The following is a 14,735-nucleotide window of genomic DNA, read 5'->3' on the forward strand; positions in this document are numbered from 1 at the left end:
GGAGCAGGCGGAGTCTTTACTACTGAGCTGTGAGGAAAGCCCCTCCAGAAGGCATTCATTTGTTTGGCTGTGTTGTTCTTCGTCTTGGCGTGGGGTCTTTCATTGTGGCATGCGGGCTCAGCAGTTGCGGTGTGTGGGCAAAGTTGCCCCATGGCATGTGTGCTCTTAGTTCCCCAGCCAAGGAGCTAACCTGTGTCCCCTGCATTGCAAGGCAGAATCTTAACCCCTGGATCACCAAGCACGTCCCTATGAACTCATTTCTGCACCCTTGATTCAACTGTATGCATGTGACACTTTGAACTCTCCTTTGCACTGGGTGTGGCCCACTAGTGAGTGAGTTGCACTGTGAGGAGTGTCCTTTGCGTGTGTGCTCGTCCTCAGATTGTGTTTCGAAACCTGCTTTTCAGCAGGTCACTGCCATGTGCTCCCACGCGGCCTCACGCAGCCCGAGTCCAGGAAGTCCTGTGGCCTGGAGGGCGGGGGACCAGGCGTTGACAAGCAGACCCAAGGCAGCCACACCATTGCCCTGGGGCTCTGCTTCAGGGAGTGCCCCGGGAAGCTTGCCCTGACCCCACAGAAGGGGCTGTTTCCCCGCTGTAGGGCCTCCTGCCCCAGCTCCCCATTCATCGCCCTGGTTGTGGCAGCCCTCACATCACTGCTTGTGGGATGACTCACTCGGCACCTGCCTTTGCCCTGCTTTGTCTTTCCTGAGGTCAGAGGCCACGCCTGTGTCATTCATCAGGGACACTCGGTGGCTGGCTTGATGGCAGAGTTGCCCTCTGGTGAGGAGCTGTCCAGCAGATAAACGGACGTACCTGCACAGACCTCCCAGGGCTTCTTTCTCTCTGAAAGCCTCCCGGCTGGATGGATGCCCTCAGGCAGCCTGTCCTGAGGGCGGGAAACTGACCAGGAGGGCCTCCCAGGGTCTCTGTAAGAGGCAGCCTGGACAGTGGAGACAACAGGAGCTTTGGGCTCAGAAGACATAGATGAAGCCCTGGCACCTCCCTCCCGCCAGAGGCAGGGGGTTCCCACGGGCAGGGGCTGCAGGCACTTGCTTTCTTCAGTGGTAAGGTGGTGGCAGTGACCCGGCCTCATGGGGTGTCATGGGCACAAAGGGAGGTGAGGCCCTTGTGAGCGTCAGTCCCATATGCCCACTCAGTGGGCCCATTCACTCCAACACTAGTCTGGGTGTTGCTGTGAAGGTACCATATGCCCACTCAGTGGGCCCATTCACTCCAACACTAGTCTGGGTGTTGCTGTGAAGGTATTTTGTACTTGCCTACAACCAAAGGGCTTCGAGTAGAGGAGCTGACCCTCTGCTACGTGGGCAAGCCTCATCCGACCAGTGAAGGATCTGGAAACAGAACTGAGGCTTCCTTGGGGGGAAGGAGTTCTTCCTCAAGACAGCAGCAGGTCTCTCCTGGCTGAGCCTCCAGCCCACTGGCCCGCCCCGCGTGTGTGAGCCCTGCCTGCCAGCCCCGTGCTAGCAGAGAGCCAGCTCTTTGTAAGAAAGCTTGTGGTCTCTGTATGCCGATGTGCGTGTGTCACCTACGTCTGGATCCATCCTCCGCTGTATTTACAGCTGTCCCTAGTTGTACATGTATGTACGTGTAGCTGTATTGTATGCATATATGCAGTGCATGCGTCATCTTTGTCCTGTTGGTTCTGTTTCTCTTGACAATAGTCTCTGAAAACTCTGGAACAGTCAGGACTCTGCACACATCAGACGTGTTATTACGTTTATACTCGTTGCTGAGCTCACGTTGCGCAGTGGTGTCTGAGGATGACTGTGTCGCCAGCTCTCACCAGGATGCCATGGTACCAGCCCCAGGTGAACAGGCTGCGGTGTCAGGCCATATTTCTCTTTTGCGGCCGTGTCTCTTGCAGGCTGTCTGGGCTTCTCAGTTCTGGGATCCAGGCCAAAGGAGCAGGTGTTTCTGGAACTTGCCATTGTCAGGGTGGAGGGACGGAGCAGGTGTGGATGCTGCCATGCATGCTCCTGCAGCCGAGGCAAGGCCGGTGGGAGGGGAGCACCGTTGTACTGAGGGACAGAGCCATGGGGGGTGCATGGTGAACCGTGGGGACGGTCACCAGCGTACCCCCAGGATGAGGACACACTCAAGGAGCCTGAAGCCAGCTGCCTGAGAGCTGGTGTGTCAGCCGTGTCCTGTGACTGCGCTGGATTGTCTGTGTCTCTGACGCTGTTGGCTCCTCACCTGGCTTGATTCCCCACCGGGAAGCTCTACAGTCCCCCTTGGCCTCTCCTCTGGCTTGTCCTCTGCAGCCCACATTTGAAGGGAGCCCGGGGGTAGCGGTGGTGGGCACTAACATCCAACCTGAAGCCATGCTAATGCTGTGACCCACACCTCACTTACTGGCCCCTAGCCACAGCCCACAACCGGGCCATTCTGGGTGGGTCTGGGCAGGCCTTGGCCACAGTGACCCCAGCCTGCAGAGCAGTCTGACGAGTCCACAGGGGCAGTGGGCAGATGGGTGTCCATCCTGGCTCCCTCCCTTGTCAGGGGTTCAGACACATCTGGGGATGCCTGTAAGAGCCTCTTGGGGGTGGCCCATCTGCTCTCCCCACCCCTCCCCCACAGGCTGACTGACCCTGTGACTTCGGGCTGCCTGGTGCCCTGGCAACTGCAGTGCCAGGAGCCTGTGGACCAGGACTCCGCAGGAACCTCACTCCCTGGCCTGGCCAGTCCCTGCGCCCGCCCACGCAGGCTGAGCTCATGGTGGGGCTTTGGTAGCAAGTGTGTGGGGTCTCGTGTGCCCACACCCTGACTGTGGTGGGTCCCTCCCCCATCTCAGTAGCCCAAGTGTTGCTCTGCCAACCCAACTGGGTCCTGGGGGTGGGGGCATCTGGCCAGGAGTTTCCTGTCTCAGTGGGTCTGGCTGCTCTGACTGGGCACCACAGACGTGTGGATGGCAGACACGCTCTCACCGTTCTTGGGGCAGGAAGTTCAAGGTCACAGTGCTGGCAGATTCAGTGTTTTGTGGGGGCTGCTTCCTGGTTCATAGGTGGCATCTCCCTGCTGTGCCCTGACACAGGAGAGCTGAGAGCTCTGGGGGTCCTGACAGGGACTCCAATCCATTTCCCGAGGGCTCCACCATCATGACCACGTCATCTCCCGAAGCCCCACCTCTGAGTGGCATCACATTAGGGCTGAGGGCTTCAACACAGGGATCTCGGGGGAAACATTCAGTCCAATGCACCTCCTCTTTCCCTGTCCCACTCACACTGACCCCTCTATAGCCTGGGCCCCCCAGGGATACCACACCACTGAGGCTATATCAGGTTTCAGAATTCAAATGATTCCCATGGGATAAGGCAGGAGGCTGGGACAGGGGGTCTCATTGTGGAGGGGTGTGTGTGTGTGTGTGTGTATGTGTGTGTAAGATGCATATGGAGGTGTGTGTACATGAGGTGAGACACTGACAGACGTGTGTCAGGACTCCTGTGTGTGTGCTTAGACGCAGATGGAGGTGTGTGTACAGGAGATACACTGACAGATGTGCGTGTGTCAGCGAAGATGGAGGTGTGTGTATAGGAGTTGATACACTGACAGGTGTGTGTGTGTGTGTGTGTGTGTGTGTGTATGCAGAGGGAAATGTGTGTACACGTGGTAACACACTGACATTGTGTGTGTGTGTGCGTAGATGCAGATGGAGGTGTGTGTACATGTGGTAACACGCTAATGTTGTGTGTGTGTCTCTGTGTGTAGACTCGGAGGTGTGTGTACACCAGGTGACACACTGAGGGGCGTGTGTGTGTGTGTATGTGTGTAGATGTGTGTGTGTCTCTGTGTGTAGACTCAGATGGAGGTGCGTGCACACCAGGTGGCACAGTGACAGGCGTGAGCCGGGACTCTCTTGGGGTGAGGAGGCAGCTGGAGGCTGACCTCAGGCTCATGTGGGCACAGCTGGAGTGGCTCAAGGGCAGGCACCCCCACTGGGCTTCAGGGGGCATGGGGAATGTGCAGAGGTTGGCATGAGAAACGGAGTATTTCCTGCCACATCAGTGAACGAGCCTGCCGCAGCTGTCAGTGACTGCGTCCCTCCAGCGTGAGCCAGTGGCCCTGAGGGCACTCAGGACTCAGAAGAGCACTTGCCTCCTAGAAGCCCGCAGGCTGCAGCCACTCCCTATGGTGAGTCCTAGGGAACTCAGGATGTGAAGATGCAGGATGCTGGCCCCAGGATAGCTGAGGTGCATATGAAAGGAACCATGTCAGCGAACTCAGACTCTTGTATCTTCAGGTGTACAGAAAAGTGCTAAGTCCCTGAGCTTGGGCTTCTGATTTTATTTAATTAACAGTAACCTTTTGACATTCAGATTGCCTGCCCTTTGTTGCAAACTTCTACATGCTGGCTCCTCCCCTCCCCTCCTCATAGTAGTTCTCTCAGTGTGCTTGAGGTGCTGCCCCCGGGCTTGAAGTCCTAAAAATTCCTGCCCAAGTAAACACAACTCATGACTTTTATGTTGTGAATGCTTTTAAATAGAGGGAAAGTGTGAGGAGGGGTGCTCTGTGGCGTGGCTTTTGAGAGGTCAGCATGGGAGTCCTGGAAGGTGGGGTCAGTTCTCCAGGGGCCCATGGGTAGCCTTGCCAGGGGTTGTGTTCAGCTAGGAGGCCAGAGAGCCAGTGCTTGAGTTGGCTACCCTAGCCTTCCTGATGGCTGGACCAGCTAGCGGCTGTTGATGGTCTTGGGGATGGATGTGACGGGCAGGGCCCAGGGCTGGGCAGGCTGGACAGCTGATAGGATGGTCAGCGTCTTGGTTAGATGGTTACTGAGTGGGAGAAGCAGAGTGTGGGGGACCCCCAAGAGCTGCTGGCAGAGAGGCCTCATGTACATGTGGCCTGGCCGGGTCCCCCAGGGCCAGATGGTTTCCTGGACCATGGTGTCGACCCCATGGCCATCCTGCTGGCCCCCTCCCAGTACCCAGTCTTACGTCTGGTCCTCTGAATGATGTGTGAAGTCCTCTGTCTGTCCCTCTACCCACAGGAGCCTGGATCAGCACCTCCGAGGGCCTTGGGGTGATGCGGTCATGCTGACATGATGGCAGCTCTCTGTCTGGAGCTGGTGTTGCTGGGCCCAGGCCTGGGCTGTCCAGCGGCAGGACCTCCCTTTCCCCCGAAAGGCTTGGGCAAACACTGGCATGCCCCCATGATGACCCAACTCCCCAAAAATGCCCTCCGAAGAGAGCCCAGCACGGCCAGCACCCTCCCAGGCCTGGGCCCCCACTTGGAACTGTCCCTAAGCACGATCCTCCTCTTCCCTCGGGGAGTGTCCAGTCTCCTTGGTCCCTGGTGTCTGTGAGGATAGAGTCCTGACTACATCCTGCACCCAGGCCGGCTGACGGACACAGCGGCCTCATCTCATGCAAGCGGCCACCCTTCCTGGTCCCTCTCTGGCGCCCTGGGCCCCTCCTGCTTTTCCTGTGGCACAGCCATCACCTCTGTGCAGCCAGGCTGAGCACGGTGTCCCCAGCGCCCTCTGAGGTCCTTCTCACTGACTGTGTCCTGAGCACTGAACCAGGTCAGGGGTTTGACACCCCTCCCCCAGCTGCCCCTCCTGGCCCGCCTTCACTGGTGTCCCCTCCTGCTCTGGGTTTCTGGCATCAACCCGCCTGTTTGGGGCAGAATTGTGACCCCCAAATTCAAGTCTTGCAGCCCTGACCCCCAGACCTCAAGCATCACTGCTTCTGGAGGTGGCGTCTCTGAAGAGGTGATGAGGGTGAACTGGGGTCCCAGGGTGGGCCCTCGTCCAGTCTGACTGGAGACCCTCTAAGAGGAGGTGAGGACAGAGACAGGCACAGAGGGGTGCCCCCGTGAGGACACGGCGTCTGCACCCCATGGAGACAGGCCTCAGCAGGAGCCGGCCCTGTGCTCCTGGATCCGGGGTCCCAGGCTCCAGGGTGTGAGCGGCGCCGCCCGTGGTCCAGCCGCCCGCGGTGTTTGTTACAGCCTCCTGTGCTGACCACCCAGCACGGGGCGCTTGTCTGTGGCTCCCCTGGCTTCAGGCTGGCCTCTGCCTGGGAGGCGGAGTGGAGCCCTAGGGGTGGGTAGCAGGTGGGAGTCAGGCACCCATGGGTCAGGTAGGGATGGGACCAGGGACCCTAAGTGCAGGTGGGGGGGGGCAGGAAGCTCAGGGGCCAGTGGGGGTGGGGCAGCCAGGCTGTGGACTCCTCAAAGGGAGAAGGTGTGTCAACATACGGAGACTGGCCAGTGAGCTAGGTGAAGTAAAGATGCTTTATTGTCATTAAAGAGATAAAGAGACAGCAAAGAGAAAGAACAGGCCCCCACATTAGGCAGAAGAAGCTTCCCAAGCTCTGAGACTGTGGTCCTTCCTTCCAGTCTTAGGGGCAGCGCCTCCCATCCAGAGACGCCCATGCACGTTTCTGCAACGACGGGAGAGTCTGTACTGTGAGGCGAGGTGGGGCCCCGGGGCCTGGGGCTGGGCCTCTGTGGGTCTCTGGTCTCGCCTCTCACCCCTGCCCTCGGTGCAGGCCGAGCTCCTGCGGGACGTGTCAGGCTGTTGGCCGCCAGATGGACTGGCTGCCCTGCCGTTCTGTATTCTGGGAGCCTCTCCAGCTCTGTCCACTGGGAACCGATCACCAAGCTCGTGTCCAGGCGGTCCGTCTGGCTGGACGTCACCCCTTCCTCCACCAGGGCTCCTGCAGCAGCCGTGGGCCCAGGCCTGCTCACAGCAGAGTCCTCGGTGGAGGTGGCCTGAGTAACTGTTAGTGGTCCTCCCAGGAACTTGGACAGCAGGACAGCTATTCCCAAGGATCTGAAACAGGGGCCTCCTCCAGGGACCTTGGGTCTGGATCCCAGCCTGGACAAGATGCGGGTGCCCTTTGCAGACAGCCCTGGACCCGTGCATTCTTGGTAGGGCATGTGGCTGCAGTGGTGTCTTGCAGGCTGTGCGGAGGCCCTTGGCGTCCATCAGCTCAGGTTGGGAAATCACCTGCTGTCCACTTGGGTCTTTGACGGGGGCTGGGGCAGACAGTGGTGGCCACAATGCCAGAGTTCTGAGGTACGGGCCAAGAAGGGCATGAGCTCAAGGATTAGTGAGTTCATAAGGCAATGGGACAGACCTGGCCCAGGCTGAGAGTCACGAGTGGACAGGTGTGGTCCAGTCGGGTCTGAGGTGGTCCGGGTGTGGCCCACAGGAGCTCTAGGCGCCCTGTCCGATCATGTTTCTGTAGTTGGGAGTGATCGACTGCTTCAGCTCCACCACGGATGAGAGGATCCACTTCACCTGCCGGGGAGAGTGGGGTGAGTGCAGCCTGAATCTCACCGGGCTGCTCCCAGGGACAGGGAGTGGACAGCGAGTGGACAGTGAGGGACAGTCAATGGTTGATGAGGGGCTCTGAGGGGATCCTGGGGACAGAGGGGGCCCGAGGGACAGCAGGGTGGCCTCCCACCTTGAAGAGGGTCACGGTGGCGCTGTAGCAGACGCTGAGCAGAAAGAGTGTGATGAAGATGGAGATAGTCGTCCAGAGCCCGTCCAGCTCCCCGTCCTGGGCGTCCGCACAGATCTCCTCCTCCAGCAGCAGGTCTGCACAGGGAGGGGTGGTCAGTGCTGTGTCTGCCCATGGGGGGCTGGGCAGGGTCACTGGGGTAGGGCAGGGCTCCCTCTGGGTGGGGGGAAGGTGGCGTGATCTCCCCATGGGCCAGGCAGGGGTCACCTGAGGTCAGTCTCTGGGGCCCAGCCCCAGCCCCAACCCCTCCAGCCCTGGCCACTGCCTGGGCCTGGCCTGTGGTGTCCTGCTCCCATCCTGAGCTGTGCCCTGAGCTGGGGCCCTGACCCCACCTCCCCGCAGGACAGAAGCTCAGTTCCGGGCCTCCTCTGCCCTAGGGGCCAGGCCTGGAGCCAGGAGGGTCAGGAGAGCACACGTTCCTGGGCCCTGCCCCCAGGGAGGGAGGGCTGACAGCACCGGGCCTGAGGGGTGCTGTGCCCGAGGGGTGAGGGTGTTGGGACGAGGGGCTGAGTGGGGATCTAAGCCTGCTAGGGAGGGGCGTGGGTGCCCCAGGGGAGGCGAGGGACAGATGTCTGACCTGGTCAGTGTGCTCAGTGTGGGAAAGGGCCACTGAGCAGCCCATGGGCGCTGGAGGGTGGGGCCCAGCTGGTGTCCACAGGGAGGGCTCAGAAGACCCAGCTCTGGTCTGGGCCCGTGGGGTCACCCCATGGGTCCCCGAGTGCGAGACCTGAGTGTGTGCAGGCATGTGGGTGTGTCCGGGGGTGAAGTGTGCTCATGTGAGGGTGGACACCTGAGTCCGTGTGGAGGAGGCTTGGTGTGGGCTGTCTCGTGTGCGTGCGGGGCTGGGGCTTGTTGTCTGTGGTCTGGGCTCCGTGTCCACAGGGAGCAGCTAGGTCCCTGCCCTGGACATTCAGGGCTCCCGGCCTGGACCCCTTTCAGGCACAGGGATGACCTCCCCACGGGTGCACAGGCTTGGCCCCGGGCAGGGAGAGCTGGGCAGAGCCTTCTGGCCGAGGGAGGGCGAGGCCTGACCTTGGGAGCCTGAGGGTGAAGCAGGGCCACCCCCCGGCCACGCGTGGCTCCAGGCAGGCCCAGAGTGGACACAAGGACTCTGGACACCCAGGGACAGGGGCCTGGGGACAAGGATGTGGCCCTGCCCCACAGCGTGGGCTGGAGCAGAGGCGGGAAGCATTGGGCCTCAATCCCTGAGGGTCTCGGGGGCTTCCCCCGTTCCTGTCCAGAGTGTGGCCCTACAGGTGGTGGCTGGAGGGGGCCGTGGAGGTGCGCCTCTGGCCAAGCCCCTCTGTGGCCTCGGGCAGTGCCCAGGTGGCCTGCTGGACCCACTCACTGTGTGTCTGGCCCGGAGTGGGGTCAGCTCCCCCACAGATGCTGAACAAAGTGGCCCAGAGTCGGCTCAGCCCACCCCCGCAGGCCTGGCGGCCACCAGGGCTCTGCCTCGGAAAGAACCAGCACAGCGTTGCAGGGTCCCAGGGCGGCCTGGGTGCTTTATTCACGGCGGCCCAGGAGGAATGCACACAGGGAGGGGCTAGGGCGTCCTGGCTGGACCTGGAGCCCGGGGAGGGTGGGCTGGGTGAGGGCTTGCTGGTGCAGGGACGTGAGGCTCATTTACCCGCAGACTTAGAGGTGGACTTCTGCATGTAGTGATTGTGCAGGGCCTCGTGCATCACCACACACGTGTAGGTGTCTCCTTCCTGCCAGCTGTTCCTGTCCACCCTGAGCTTGCTGTACAGGAAGTAGGAGCGGTCGGTGTCCAGCTGGGGCGGGGTCGTGCGGTACTTGTCCTCCGACTCAGTCTGCCGGTTTCTCTGCCACTCCACGGCTACATCTTCTGGGTAGAAGCCGGTGACCATGCAGGTGACGCTGAGCGTGCTTTTGCTGAGCTCTTCCTTGGGTGGGTCCAGGACATACACCTGCGGCTCCCGGGCCGGCCCTGTGGGGACAGGAAGGCTGTTAGCACAGCGGTCACTCTGATTGGCCCACGGGGCCCTCCCAGTCCCGTCCACCTGGCCCACCTTTGCTCCTGGAGATGATCCTCACGATGGGGGCCGAGAGGCCTTTGTTGTTGACCTTGCACTTGAACTCCTTTCCTCCAGTCCAGTCCTGGTGCTGGATGGGCAGGGCGCTGACCACGCGGTACGTGCTGTTGAACTGCTCCTCTCTTGGCTTCGACCTGGCCGTGTGCACCTCCACGTCATCCACGAACCAGGAGAACTGCACCTCGGGGTTATCGTGGCCCACGTTCACCACCACACACGTGACCTCGGGCGTTCCTGTGATCATCAGGGTGTCTTTGGGTTTCGGTGGGAAGATGAAGACAGATGGTTCCCTCACGCCTGATGGCAGAGACATGGCAGGAGATTAATATCGGGGTCTCACTCATCTAAGGCAGCCATCCCCCTCCACCCGCACACCCTGAGTCCTCCTGGTGCTGTTCACATCCGCTGGATGGAGAAAAGGTTTCCCGACTTACAAGGCTGGTTATGACACTTGGAGCAGTCAATGGAGACCCCTGCAGAGAGAGCAGACTGGGGGTTACCAGGGGCAGGAAGCCATGGGCTGGGATTAGGGCAGGGACGGGTTTTAGCAGGTCTGAGCTCAGGGCCCGTCTCTGTGGGTCCAGGCGTGTGGACGTTGACCAGCCTGCGGCCACCCTGGACCTGGCGGAAACTCCAGACAACCCCCTCCCCAAGCCTGCAAGACTGTCAGGAGAGAGACAGACAGGGCCTCCCCTGACACACTGGGCCTGGTTCACAGCACCCCCGGGGGTGGGGCCCCTGCAGGCAGTGGGGCTGACCCTGGTCTCCTGGTGTGGACACCCTCCCCGGGGACCATCTTCTCACCAACAGCCTTGTCCACCTTGGTGCTGCTGGCCGGGTGGGCTACGTTGCAGGTGAAGGTCTGTCCTGAGCTGCTGGCGGGCACGGTCACCATGCTGCTGAGAGAGTAGAGCCCGGAGGACTGAAGGACAGCCGGGAAGGTGTGCACGCCGCTCTTCAGGGCACCCGAGTTCCAGGTCACGGTCACCGGCTCGGGCATGTAGCTGGAGACCAGGCAGCCCAGGGTCACCTTGGAGCTGGATGTGTCTCCGCAGCGGGATGCCAGAGGGTAGACTTTCGGGGCTGTGGTGGAGGCTGTGAAAGAGGAGGCTGGGTGAATGCGGGGTCCAGCAGGACCTCAGGAGCCCAGGCCTGGGGCACCTCCGAGCCCAGCCACCACCTGCTTCCAGGGTCTGATGACCGGCCGGCATGGTGGCCACCCGGCTCTCTGTACTGCAGTTGGGGTGTCTGGACACAGCTTGGGTCGGTGAGTGTGGCCTCCTGGATCAGAGCCCAGGGCCCCTTCCCTCCTGTGGGCGCCTGGCCCTTCCTTTGGCCCCTGTTCCCTCAGCCTGGAGGAGCCTGTCCCCCTCGCCCTGCTCTGCCCCCGGCCCCCGTCCGGCCTGGCCTCAGCCCTGCAGGCCCGTGACTTCCGGGCCAGCTCTGCGCACAGGTGCTCTGGGCTCACATCCTGCCCCGGTCCTGGACCCTGTCCCTGAGGTCTCCTCCTTGATTGTCCCCTTCCAACCCTGGTTCAACCAGGCTCCCAAAGGTGTGTCTCTGGCCCCGTCCCTCACCTGGTTCCCCTGATTGGCCCTCGGCCCCTGCTCCACGCTCCTGGCCGCCCGGCTCCTCCTCACCAGACCGTCTAGGCCCTGACCTTCCTGGGCGCACCCTGCACTCAGCACCGTGGGGGCCTTGCTTGGGCCCTGCCTGCACCTCCAGCACCGGGCAGCTCCACGGGCCGCAGCTCGTCTAACCGGGCTGTCCCCAGACCCTGCTCAGCTCCGTGGGCCTGCAGCCTCATCTGAGACCTCGAGGAAGAGCCTGGTCAGCCCCCCGGGCCCTGCCCGTCTGAGACCTCGAGGAACAGCCTCATGTACTCCAGCCTTGTCCTCTGTCCTGGCAGCTGCCCCTTGCCTTGGCCGACCCCCATCCATCCTGAGTCCCCAGAGATGGCTGCAACACGATGGGAACCCCGGGCCTATGAATGGAGGCCACCTGCTCTCATTGGGAAGGCCTCCCACTTCAGGCCAGAGCATCCTTCATTTTCCTCTGCACGTGGCCTTGCTGTCCCCGACCCTCCACCAAAAGGGCGCCCTTTAGCTCAGACCCTCTGCCTCCGACCTCAGCACTAGCTGGCCAGCTGCTCGTTCCCAGAGCCCGGTTCACCTGTGCAATCTCCACCTTGTCCCCTGAGACACCCCAGAGAGTCCCCTGCCCTCCCTGCAGCTTTCACCCTCACAATCCACACCTGCTCCCCCAAAACTTTGGGGTTTCCCCTTGTCCTTTCAGCCCCCTGCTCACCCTCAGAGCTCTACGTGCTCCCCTAAAGCTCTTGAGGTACCCCTTGCCCTCCCAGCCCCCTGCTCACCCTAACAAGCTGTACCTGCTCCCCCAAACACCAGGGGCACACCAAGTCTTCCAAAGCCTGCTCACCCATAAGCTGTACCTGCTCCCCCAACTCACCAGGGCTCCCCCTGTCCTCCCAGCCCCTGCTCACCCTCACAGGCTGTACCTGCTTCCCCAAACACCACGGACACCCCCTGTCCTCCCAGCCCCTGCTCACCCTACAGGCTGTACCTGCTCCCTCAAACACCAGGGGCTCCCACTGTCCTCCCAGCCCCTGCTCACCCTCATAACCTGTACCTGCTCCCCTAAAGCTCTTGAGGTACCCGCTGCCCTCCCAGCCCCCTGCTAACCCTCTCAAGCTGTACCTGCTCCCCCAAACACCAGGGACACCCCTTGTCCTCCCAGCCCCTGCTCACCCGAACAGGCTGTACCTGCTCTCCCAAACTCCAGGGGCTCCCCCTGTCTTCCCAGACCCAGCTCACCCTCACAGGCTGTACCTGCTCCCCCAAACACCACGGACACCCCCTGTCCTCCCAGCCCCTGCTCACCCTCACAGGCTGTACCTGCTCTCCCAAACACCAGGGGCTCCCACTGTCCTCCCAGCCCCTGCTCACCCTCATAACCTGTACCTGCTCCCCTAAAGCTCTTGAGGTACCCGCTGCCCTCCCAGCCCCCTGCTAACCCTCTCAAGCTGTACCTGCTCCCCCAAACACCAGGGACACCCCTTGTCCTCCCAGCCCCTGCTCACCCGAACAGGCTGTACCTGCTCCCCCAAACACCAGGGGCTCCCACTGTCCTCCCAGCCCCTGCTCACCCTCATAACCTGTACCTGCTCCCCTAAAGCTCTTGAGGTACCCCCTGCCCTCCCAGCCCCCTGCTAACCCTCTCAAGCTGTACCTGCTCCCCCAAACACCAGGGACACCCCTTGTCCTCCCAGCCCCTGCTCACCCGAACAGGCTGTACCTGCTCTCCCAAACACCAGGGGCTCCCCCTGTCTTCCCACACCCAGCTCACCCTCACAAGCTGTACCTGCTCCCCCAAAGCAACAGGGGCTCCCCCTGTCCTCCCAGGCCCTGCTCACCCATAAGCTGTGTCTTCTACCCCAAACACCAGGGACACTCCCTGTCCTCCCAGCCCCTGCTCACCCTCATGACCTGCACCTGTTCCCCCAAAGCACCAAGGGCTCCCCCTGTCCTCCCAGCCCCCTGCTCACCAACAAGCTGTACCTGCTTCCCCATATCTCCAGGGGCCCCCCTGCCCTCCCAGCCCCTGCTCACCTGCAGCCTCGCTGCACCCTGTCCCTTGGGCTGCCACCTCAGGCTCCCCTGCCTCTCTGGCCCCTCCAGGAACCCTCACCCCTGCCCAGCTCCACTCCTCACCCCTTTATTTCCTAGGCTCAGCTCTCGTCCCTGGACTTGCCAGGTGTCCACGTGGCCTACGGGCTGCTCTCCCCTGGAGGAGCTCTGTCCACCCGGGCCCCTCCTGGCGGAGGTCCTGGCCCTTTCTCTCCACTCTTCTCTGTCCCTCCACCTATGCCCTCCTGTGGCTCCTTGCTGCCTCTACTTTTCGGGTCACCTGCCCTCTCTCCAGCTCCCGCTGCTGGTCCTCAGGCCCTGGGCTCTGGTCAGTCCCCTGCGTTCTGGGGAGCTGCGGGCTCAGCCCTGTGCTGCCTGCTGTGGACATGGAGCCTGTCCGGCCCTGCAGCCCTGCCCCTCGGCTCTGCCTCTGCACTCGGCTCCAGCCCAGTCGGGACCCACAGTCCCTGCACGTGGCCCTGCCCTGAGACCTGTGCCGGCTCCAGCGGCCTGTCCAGGAGCCGTCACTGCCCTGGGGTCCTCTCCCTTCCCTGCTCCTCACATCAGACCCTCCTTCTGTCCTGGCTGGTCCTCATGCCTGCCCAGCCCGGGCCTCCAGAGCCCCTGGTCATGCACAGCCCTCCCCTCCCATCTCCAGCCTGTCCTGCTCCTCGACGGCCCACAGCCCCCCGAGCTCCCCAGCCCTGGGCAGCAGCACTCTCGGTGCTGTGCGCCCTTCCCGGGTTCCGTCCCCACTCTCGTCCGGCACCGTGACCGGGGGCAGCTGCCTCCCCCGGCCCGCTTGGCTGCTCCAGCCTCTCTGGGGATCCTGAGGCCGGTCTCCCTCCAGGGCTCTCATTCCTGTCCCTGTGTGCTCATCCTCGGGGTCCCCACTCACCCATAGTGGGGGCTGTGGAGGGGGCTCCCCTGCAGCTTGGGGCTCTGGGCCCCTTCCCTGCTCTGGCCCCAGACACATGTGGCTCCTGGGATCTGTGCGCTGTGTCTGCAGCCCTGCTCCCTAGCACTTGGTCACCAGTCCCCTGATGTGTGAACTCCCTGCCCACAAGTCTCCAAACACTAAGAAGTGGATTGAAACCTGGTGGCACAACTTGCTTCCTGAAGTTCCCTTTTCTTCTGGGTGGTTTCTGCCTCAGAAGGCCTGGGGGAGTCCAGATGCAGCTGAGTTGCGTCTTGTGGGTGAGTGGGGTGGTTTGAGCAGTGCCCTGGGACCCAAGGGAGGAGTGGGAACCCCAGCCGTCACGGCTTTCCACCTTCCGCTGGGATTATGCCTGGTTGAACCACAGCCCAGGGTCTGGGCCCTTGCTTCTGCCCTCTGAGCCTCCCAGCCCTGGTGGGTTCCTCTGCAACCCTGGAGAGCGTGTCATTCCCAGTGTGCGGCCCAGCCTCGGGCCGTGTCTGGTCCTCCAGCCCGTATGGGCTTCCCTCTAGACCACTGTTTCGTCTGGGTCCTGACTCTTCCCACCTCCTCCCCCTGCCTTCTTCTATGGCCCTGATATCTGACAGAGGCCGGAACAGCATCTACGG

The 14,735-nt window shown here is 62.0% G+C and overlaps 2 gene segments (V, D, J or C); both read right to left on the minus strand.

The window, feature by feature from the left end:
• Positions 1-6,233: 6,233 nt before the first annotated feature.
• LOC139178307 (immunoglobulin heavy constant gamma 1-like) lies at positions 6,234-8,799 on the minus strand. The segment is given in 2 exon segments: positions 6,234-7,263; positions 7,430-8,799. Coding segments are annotated over 2 exon segments (330 nt in total).
• A 164-nt stretch (positions 8,800-8,963) lies between these two features.
• Positions 8,964-14,107, minus strand: LOC139178306 (immunoglobulin heavy constant gamma 2-like). The segment is given in 5 exon segments: positions 8,964-9,437; positions 9,520-9,840; positions 9,978-10,016; positions 10,348-10,638; positions 14,089-14,107. Coding segments are annotated over 5 exon segments (984 nt in total).
• Positions 14,108-14,735: the final 628 nt, after the last annotated feature.

The sequence above is a fragment of the Bos indicus genome, chromosome 21 (genome assembly GCF_029378745.1).
Source record: "Bos indicus isolate NIAB-ARS_2022 breed Sahiwal x Tharparkar chromosome 21, NIAB-ARS_B.indTharparkar_mat_pri_1.0, whole genome shotgun sequence".
In the NCBI taxonomy this organism is placed as follows: Eukaryota; Metazoa; Chordata; class Mammalia; order Artiodactyla; family Bovidae; genus Bos; species Bos indicus.